Source organism: Eptesicus fuscus, chromosome 14 (genome assembly GCF_027574615.1).
Source record: "Eptesicus fuscus isolate TK198812 chromosome 14, DD_ASM_mEF_20220401, whole genome shotgun sequence".
NCBI classification, from domain to species: Eukaryota; Metazoa; Chordata; class Mammalia; order Chiroptera; family Vespertilionidae; genus Eptesicus; species Eptesicus fuscus.
The window spans coordinates 71,639,144-71,648,825 of NC_072486.1; the positions used below are offsets into that span (position 1 = coordinate 71,639,144).

General features: G+C 38.3%; 1 protein-coding gene across 1 annotated transcript in view; it reads left to right on the forward strand.

Moving 5' to 3' along the window:
• CTTNBP2 (cortactin binding protein 2) overlaps positions 1-9,682 on the forward strand; it is a 179,999-nt gene that overhangs the window by 84,727 nt on the left and 85,590 nt on the right. Inside the window, 3 exon segments of the mRNA XM_054726058.1 lie at positions 3,964-4,167; positions 5,776-5,875; positions 9,295-9,445. Of these exon segments, the coding sequence (XP_054582033.1) occupies positions 3,964-4,167; positions 5,776-5,875; positions 9,295-9,445 (455 nt within the window).

Below are 9,682 nucleotides of genomic sequence, written 5' to 3' on the forward strand. Positions count from 1 at the left end.
TATCATTTTTATCATTGTTGGGAATCTAAAATAAGGAATAAACGATCATGGTAAGGTTTTATTTTTCCCATGCTTATAGAAGGATTTATTACAATAACTTAAGCTTGTTTGTGCTAGAGAAAATTGGAAATGATATTGCAGACAAAAGATTTATTTAAACTTTAACAATACTTGGTATTTATAGAGCATTTTTCTTTGTAAATCTTTTTAAATGTACTGCAAACCTGTAACTAAATAAGGAAATTAATGTATATTTTCCTGCAGATTTGTCTAACAGAGATAGAACTATAACATTCTTCAGTAGTCCAAAGATAAAAAACATTTTTGAATAAAATATTTTATCTTATGGATAGCTTTTCATTAAAAATAAAGTTTCCCAGGAAATTATATCCATAGTTGAATATTTTCATATAAAGAAATTAAAATATAGTTATATTAAAACTAGGGGCCCGGTGCACGAAATTCATGCACTGGGGGGGGGGGGTCCCTCAGCCCAACCTGCCCCCTCTCACATACTGGGAGCCCTCAGTGGATGTCCTACTGACGGCTTAGGCCTGCGCCCCATAGGGAGCGTGCCTAAGCCGCAGTCTGGCCTCCCTTTGTGGGAGTCAACCTGGCTGATCAGGGGAAGGCACTAGCCCCATCACCCCGCTGCTATAGCTACTGTCAGTCACCGCAGCCAACAAGGTGTTTTTATCACCAAGAAAAAAATGACAACTTTCGTTAGGCATTTTCAAGATGTGTCTATCATAGGATATGCATTTCTTTCTTTATTTTTTATCCTCACCTGAGGATATGTTTCCATTGACTTTTAGAGAATGTGGGAGAAAAAGGGAAAGACAAAGAGAAACATCAAAGTGAGAGGAACACTTTGATTGGTTGCCTCCTGCATGAGCCCTGATCTGGGCCCCGGCCAGGGAGGAGCCTGCAACCTAGGTACATGCCCTTGATCAGAATCGAACCCAGACCCTGCTGTGTGCAGGCCGAGGCATTATCCACTGAGTCAAACCAGCTAGGGCAGGATATGACATTTCTTAGTCCTCCAGCAGTGGACCTTCATTTTTTTCTCCAGAAGTGTGGTGGAAAAACCCTAGATCACCTTTTTGGATTCTTATTACCCAAGTTACTAAGAATATTACCAGTGGCATACAGGAAGCTTAGCCAATGTGTAGTCAGAAAAGGTGTTTCCTCTATAGTTCACACCAATCGAGGGCTGGGCCCTGTCCAGGCCTAAAGTCTCTGGCCGAAGCTTTAGCCCTGAGCAGGCCCCTCCAGCTCCCTCTGATCACTGGCTCAGCCCCTGCCCAGGCCTGCCCAGGCTGAAAGCCTCTTGGGCAGGAGCGGACCCCCAGCTCCCTGCGATCAATCACAGGGGGTCTGCTCCTGCCCAGGCCAAAAGCAGACCCCCAGCTCCCTGCCCAGGCGATCATTCGCAGGGGGTCCGCTCTTGCAACAGGCCAAAGCAACCCCCAGCTCCCTGCGATTGATTGCAGAGGGTCTTCTCTGGCACCAGGCTTTCGGGAGGCTTTCGGCCTGGGGCTGGAGTGGACACCCAGCTCCCTGCAATTGATCACAGGAGGTCCGCTCGTACACCAGGCTGAAGCAACCCCCAGCTCCCTGCAATCAATTGCAGGGGGTTTGCTCCAGTACCAGGCCAAAAGCCTCCGCCGGAAGCTTTCGGCCTGGTGCCGGAGTGGACCCCAGCTCCCTGCAATCCATTGCAGGGGGTCCACTCAGGGCGCCTATGTATGCAAATTAACTGCCATCTTGGTTGGGTTAATTTGCATACTCCCCCTGATTGCCTGGTGGGCGTGGCTTGGGCGTAGCGAAGGTGCGGTCAATTTGCATATTACTCTTTTATTAGGTAGTATTGTCCCCCAAGGCTAGAATTGTATGGAAAAAATGAAAACAAATCCCCAAAGAATAACAAATCGTTTATTAGACACCTGTTGATATTCTTAAAGGGATATCAATAACCAAGAATCCTTGGATGAGTTAGAGGGAAATACAGAGAGGAAGGGAAGAGGGGAGGAGAGAGGGAGGGAGGGAGGAAAGGAAGGAAGGAAGGGAGGAAGGGAGGAAAGGAAGGAAAGGAAGGAAGGAAAGAAGGAAGGAAGGAAGGAAGGAAGGAAGGAAGGAAGGAAGGAAGGAAGGAAGGAAGGAGAAGAAGAAGGGAGGAAGAGAAAGGAAGGAAAAGAGGGCTGGAGGGAGGGAGAAAGAGTGTGAGCCACATTCCCTCCTATTCCATGGAGGACCACAATACAGTGCTTTTATATTGCTTTTGTGTTTGCTTTGCAGTCAAGGTTTCATACCTTGGTGTTTACAATTTTTGTTTGTCATCCATTTCTGATAAGTACTGATTTAATTTTTGTGGGCTTGTTTTTTGTTTGTTTTTAAGAAAATACACAAGGTAAAATGTACCAGAGAGGAGCCTTATTGTAAGTATGAAGTAAAAATACTATTTTTGTAAGAAGAGAAAATGAGTATCAATGGGAAAATGTCACAAAGTTTAGATAAATATTTAATTTTATGACCATATGAATTCTGTATGTCACTGCAGTCTAATAGGGTAATAGCAATAAATTATTTATGGACCCAGATAAATTATGAAGATATAATGCTCAGCTTTTAATTAGCAGTTCTAGTTTCATTTGTATAAACTGCTTTGTTTATTACAAAGAATTTTTTTTAAATATTGAGAAATCCTTTGATATGTAGTTTTAATATTTATTAAAATAATGTAAGGCCAACAAATAATTAAGATTCAGTTATAAGGACTGAATATTACATACATAATAATGTAATACCCATATACCTAAAATGTTATCCTGATGCCAATGTGTAAAGAATAGAAAAGCTTCATCTATTATATGTTACTACATGGGATGTTACCAGATATCTGTAGAAACTATGCCCTGAGGAGTGACAATGTGCACATATGTCTTTAATGCACACCAGCATTGCTTAGAGGTGTTTGAGGCTCCATAAGGAAGAAAATAAAATGATGTTTTGAAACGTAATTGTATTTAAGCCAAAAATAGACGAAATACCTATATGTCACATTAAATAAACATTTTTACTTTACTGTTTTTACAGCTTTTTGATCAAGGAAGAATTCAGAAAATTTTCCATGCTATATGCAGCCGACTTCACACACTTAACAGATTCTCTTCTAAAGCTGCTAAATACTGATGAAAAATATCTAACTATGATAACTTTTTGTTAAATCTTATATGTACAGTGTCCTGTCTTGTTGGCTGCTTAAAATTTTCTGGAACACATGCTATAAAGATGGCCAGATGATATAGTCTTCAGAATTATTTGTAGTGGTATACTTTAGATCCAATCATATATGTAATGCTTCTATTAGCTATTGATACCGAATAGTAGTTGGTCCCCATTATTTTTATTCTTAAATAAGGGAATTCAAGGAGTATAAGTAGATTCCTTGACAGTATTTGGTCCATATCAATGGTTTATGTAAAATTAAATACCCTGGAAACATTGTCAAGAAAGGAAAATTTATATTTCTTACAACTATTTCTATCTTATACCTGAAGATACCAGTTAACTTTTTTAGATTGATATTGAAATTGAGAAAATTTGTACATAATTTTAAAAAGCAAGTTGTTTTGAAACCTTGAAGATGAATTTGAACTTTTAAAATGAGACAGCCATCTTAGTTTCCTAAAACCAATCCCCACTTTAACCTTTATCTGTGCAAGACTGATGTCTAAAAATAATTTGTGACCATGCATGTTAACCTAATTAGCAGATATAAAATTGAAATGACAGTACAGATTTGTGCTAAGTAAATATTAACAGACTGATCATGTTAGAAACCACATAATCCTCCAGGAATACATGTTCATATGTCTGTGTGTGTGTGACTCAGGAAGGAGTGGGTAAGTCTGTCACTGGTCCTTGCTCCTGTTCTCTAACTAGACTCACTTTAACCCACAGGCTGGTCACCCTCCCTAACCCCTTTGCTAACGAGTGGTGGTCCTGCCCCCCTGGCTGGCAGGCCCACCCTTCTTCAGCAAGTTGCTGCCCAGGGAAATGTCACTTTATTATCAATGCTGCTTAATGAAGAAGGACTGGACATTAATTACTCCTGTGAAGATGGCCATTCTGCCTTGTATTCTGCTGCTAAGAATGGACATACAGGTAAAGATGGCGATAATATCACCTCACTGTACTACCCACTTGCACAAGGATAGAGCGTCAAAGCCCTTGGAACCACTGTCAGGAGCAAAAAGGTTACTTTGGTTTCAGTTTTCCCTTACAGGTAGTGAATAATTTTTTTAAACATGATTTAAAGGTTTTGTAAACATCTTAAAAAATCCAAATTGTGCAGTTCTATGATATAAAATGTTGGGCAGCTAGCAAAAAAAAGAGTAATCTTTGTTTTATATACAACGGAATGTGTTGTGTAGATGGGAAATTTAGGTCTAGTTACTGTTCAGCACATTTTAGAATAAAGCCCTCCATCTGTGATCATTTTGGTCAGGACAAAATAACCCTAATTTGTCTATTAGAAATACCTGATGTGTGTGAAAGTCAGAGAGGGAAAGTGTTAGTAGTTAGGAAAGATTATTGGTCTGAAATTGTTCTGAAGTTGAAACAATTTATAGTTACTAGGATTTTTTTAAAGCTAAGAAGTTGTACAACTATAAATGACATATTGATGAAATGTAGGAATTACTTTCGTTCCTTAACATGCAAATCCTATAGTCAAATATACTAAAACACAAGGTAGTGAAGAACAAGGTGATTTGACTGCACGTGCGAAGTCAAACAGCATTGCCTGTGGAAGCCGCATGGCTGTGGTGTAATTCCGATCTTGAGGCTTCCTTGCAAGTCTACAGAGCTTTACTGTGTTCAGGTGGATGAAATGGAAGATTCTAGTGAGCTAATAAAGGAGCTCATTATTTTATTTTTTAAAATTTCTTTATTGATTACAGTGTTACATATGTATTTATTCCCCCGTTACCCCCCCTAAACTCCCCCTCATGCCCTCATCTCCCCCCCCCCCCCCCCCGTGTCTGTGTCCATTGGTTAGGCTTATATCCATGCATATAAGTCCTTTGGTTGATCTCTACCTCTTACCCCCACCCTCCCCTGCCTTCCCTCTGAGGTTTAATGGTCTGATCGATGTTATTTTAAAAGTACTTTGGAATTCTTTTTTTACTTCAAAAGCACTATGGGAATTTTTTTTTAGTATAGAGAAATCTGGTAAATCACAAGAGGAACATGAGGTCCGTGTGCTATTTATGCCTGAGTCAGGTGACTATGGTTTCACCTGTAATCTCATTCATGGAGTTAAGTGTAGGATGACTACTACACGAAAGCATTTTAAAGATTAAAACATAAAGTGAGAATTTAACTAAATATAAAGAATGGTATTTCAATTTGGTAAATGGATTTTGTTCTCTATCCAATAACATTCTCTGGAATAGTCTGGTAAGAAAATCTGGTAAAGTGTTTCCTGGCACACGCCAGACAGTTCTCTCACTCCTCAGCACTCTTCCCGAAGCACCCGCAGGAAATGAAAACCACGTCTTAGTGAGCCCGGGGTAGTACAGTCTTCAGGAAGAGAGGCTTCTCTCCCCAGAAGCAGTCTGTGGGGTCTCACATTCGCCGAGGTAGAGTTGTCAGGTGAACTGTGCACGGGAGAGGTCCTTTGGATTTAGTATCTGTCTACAGCTTTTATAGAATTTGGCTCACCAGTGCTCTAAATGGGGGATTCAAGTGGCTTTCTGTTAAAACCCATAGATTGTGTGAGATTGCTGCTGAATGCAGAAGCCCAAGTCAATGCTGCTGATAGAAACGGCTTCACACCCTTGTGTACTGCAGCTGCTCAGGGACATTTCAAGTAAGAGATGCTCTTAATTTATTTTACTATGAAAAGAGATTCTTTATATTTTGCTTACATGTCTTAGTTCTGGCTGAAGGTGCAAACTAGTGCTAAAAATTGATTGGCAAATAAACTTACTAAATATTTTTGAAGATTTAAACCCAAAGTAGGATCCTAAGTTTGCTCTTCTTAATAATCGGTAAAGAGTTGTATATGAGGGGAGTGAAGAAGGAGAAATATGCTGTCTCCAAACCTCACATAAATGGACTTGATTCTGAAGAAGATAACCTTTTGATAGCATATCAACAATAAAATGAACTGTTAGACTTTGTTCTTCACTATTTTCCACCACCCCAACACAGAGAAGTTTTTTTACTTAAGATCGCATTAAAAGTAAAACATAGCCGAAACCGGTTTGGCTCAGTGGGTAGAGCGTCGGCCTGTGGACTCAAGGGTCCCAGGTTCGATTACGGTCAAGGGCATGTACCTTGGTTGCGGGCACATCCCCAGCAGGGGGTGTGCAAGAGGCAGCTGATCGATGTTTCTCTCTCATCGATGTTTCTAACTCTCTATCCCTCTCTCTTCCTCTCTGTAAAAAATCAATAAAATATATTTTTTTTAAAAAAAAGTAAAACATAGAACAGTATTATTTGTAACAGTCTTAGCTTTCTAGTAGCAATTTATTCATTATTAAATCTCAATTATTTACCTGATCATTTTTTTAAATGAAGCAGAAACTTTACATGTTGAAAGTAATTAGAGCAGAAAACCAAAAGAGCCTATCAATTAATATGTACATAACTTCAGCAATGATTTCTTTATTAGCTTACTAAGGAAGATGAACATAGTAATGATTTTAAAAATTGAGTCATGTTACTAAAATAGAATATAGCTAAGTTTTTTCTCTGTGCTGAAAGGTAGTGGATAATTACAAGCTATTTTCAACTTTTTACATAACTATCCTGATATAAATGTTCTTTAACAAATTTCAGAATTCTTGAAATACAGGTTTTAAGGTTCACACTAATGTTATCCATTATAAATGGAAACTTTTCAAAATGCATCCTTAAAGTATACAATTTTCATTTTTTCTGCATGTTATCACCCTGAGTTATTATTGAGGACCATATGTCTTGCTATTATTTTTTGCATGTCTTGAGTCCTCCAAGAGTAAGGTGACCAGATTTTAACATTGGTAAAGCGGGACACCATTGACTGGGGCGGGGGTTCTTGATTAAAAATTTGGTCTATATGGAGCAACAAAAATTTTCATAGAACGCAAAAATAGTATTGTAATATATTTTTTTAAATTTCAACATAAGTACAATTTACAAATATAATAAATAAAAAATTATGTATAGTATTATTTTATTCTTTGGCATATTTCTCATTTGAGTGAATTTTTTTTAGTAGATTGCTGTCATTGTTTAAAAGGTCATGAATTTGCCGTAACGTAAGTCGTAAGTGTCACTTTCAAGGCCGGCGCCAGACTTTTTGCCACCACTATAAAATATAAATAATACAAGTACTGTCTGCTAAATTCAAGAAAATTTATGTATTTATGAAATAAATAAATAAATTACTTACCTAAATTATCTGAATAGCTGATTTGTAATGACATCACTTGTTTAACTAGCTTACTAGCACACAGTACGATGTGTATCGTCTGAATGACAGTTACAAAATGTTTTCGTCGTTGCCAATCCCAAAAAATGCCATTGTTCATTAAGTCCAAACAATGGTGGTCGAATTCTAACAACTGATCAACAATGTGAACTTTGATAAGCAGTTCTCGATAAGCAGTTCTCAACAATTATTTGTTATTATTAAAGTTTAAAATTATAAAATTAACAAAAATAATATAAAACTCATATCCTGGCTAAATAGCCACATGGCCGCCAAAAACCGTATATTCCCTTCCCGTTCTCCTGCTGTTCCCTAGCTTGTCGTGCATTCTTTCCAAAAATCGGGACATTTTTAAAACACCTCAGGATGCAGGACAAATTGCTAAAAATCGGGACTGTCCCGCCAAAAGCGGGATGTCTGGTCACCTTATCCAAGAGGGATTTCCTCTGGGCTGTACTTTACTGTCACCAGGTAATTTGTAGGGCCGCTCGCTTGGAAGGTATAACAGTCATGGGAATAGAGGCTTGGATAGCTTTACAAAAAGGAAGAATGCTGGGGTTGATTCATTTAAATGTGTATGAGATACACACACATATCAGTATGTAAGTTACTTTTCAAATATGTATAAACAAACCAAACGTTTTCAAGGAAAGCCAAGATACATGGAACAGATGGCTGTCAGAGGGGAGGGGCCTGGGGACTGGAAGAGAGAAGGTGAAGGGATTAAGCAAAAAAAACACACCATATATATAAAACACATAGACACTGACAACAGTATAGTGACAGCCAGAGGGAAAGGCAGGTGGGGAGGTGGAAGTGGGCTAAGGGGGAGCAAAGGGGACAGAAAGAGACTTTACTCTGGGCGATGAGCACGTGATGTTGTATGCAGATGATGTTTGTGGAGTTGTACACTTGAAACCTGTACTTTCTAAAATTTATCTTTATTGTTGAAAGTATTACAGATCCAGTGTCACCCCAATAGACTCAGTTTTAAATAAAAAAGAGAAAACTTGCATCTGAAGTAAAAAAAGAAAAATTAAGATGATGTGAATTGCTTCCTAATTTGACTATGATTTATTGAGTCCTCTCTTCTAAGTTTATTTTCATCTAATTTTATAAACTCAAGCTTTCGGTGTTTAGTTAGTAAGAGCCACTGTGTCTTGAATTTACCTCATTTCTTTCCATCTTGATTTTCAGGGCAATGAGTTTCTGCTTAGCTGTGTCTTCTTCATTGCAAACTAGCACCCCTTCAGGAGACAGGAAGCCTCCTGGTCCTTTCCCCCAGGCAACCATTTTCCCTGCCTCCCTGCTGCTTTTTATAGCGGAGGCGCATGGTGCCCTGCTGTCTGCGCTATTTATAATTATTTTCTCAAGTGAAAAATCTCAGAATGACTCAGCAGCCTTACTTTTTGTCAAGGTTCAAACTATTTTGAACCACAAATAATATATATGTCAAGCACAGTTAAATCATTCATTCCAGTAAGTTAAACTATTCCAAGGACTCCACTTTTACAAGTTGGTTACAGAGAAGTGTCATAACCCAAGTTTCAGCACTTGACCAAGGTTTGCTGTTTTAAATTTTCAGGGGAGTAATTAAGTTTGTGATTAAAATATATCTTCTAGCCTTGTTAAAAAAAAACCAGTACCCTATATAATAGCATCCACAATAATTTATGACATGTATTTATATATTATATACATATAGATGCAGAATGACTTTAGCATTATTATCTATATTTAATATCTCGGTCAGGTGGCACTTCAGATATCAAACTGACTTCCTGTGTAATTAATCATAATCTTGTGTTTAGGTGTGTAGAATTACTAATTGCATATGATGCTCACATTAATCATGCTGCTGATGGAGGACAGACACCTCTATACCTGGCCTGTAAAAATGGAAATAAAGAATGCATTAAACTCTTGTTGGAAGCTGGAACTGACCAAAGTGTAAAAACCAGAGTGAGTACCAGTCTTGTTTTGTTGTTGTATTGTGTTTTGTGTGTGTGTGTGTGTGTGTGTGTGTGTGTGTGTGTGTGTCTGTGTGTTTTGGGGGGGGGGGTTATAATTTGTCTACAAATTCCACCGCTAGAAAAATAAAATATGTTAAAAAGGAGGTTGCTTTGCTTTGTTTTGCTTTTAGGATATTGGATAAGGACAGTGTCTGTTCTCAGAGTCTCTAAAAGCCTTGTCTAACCA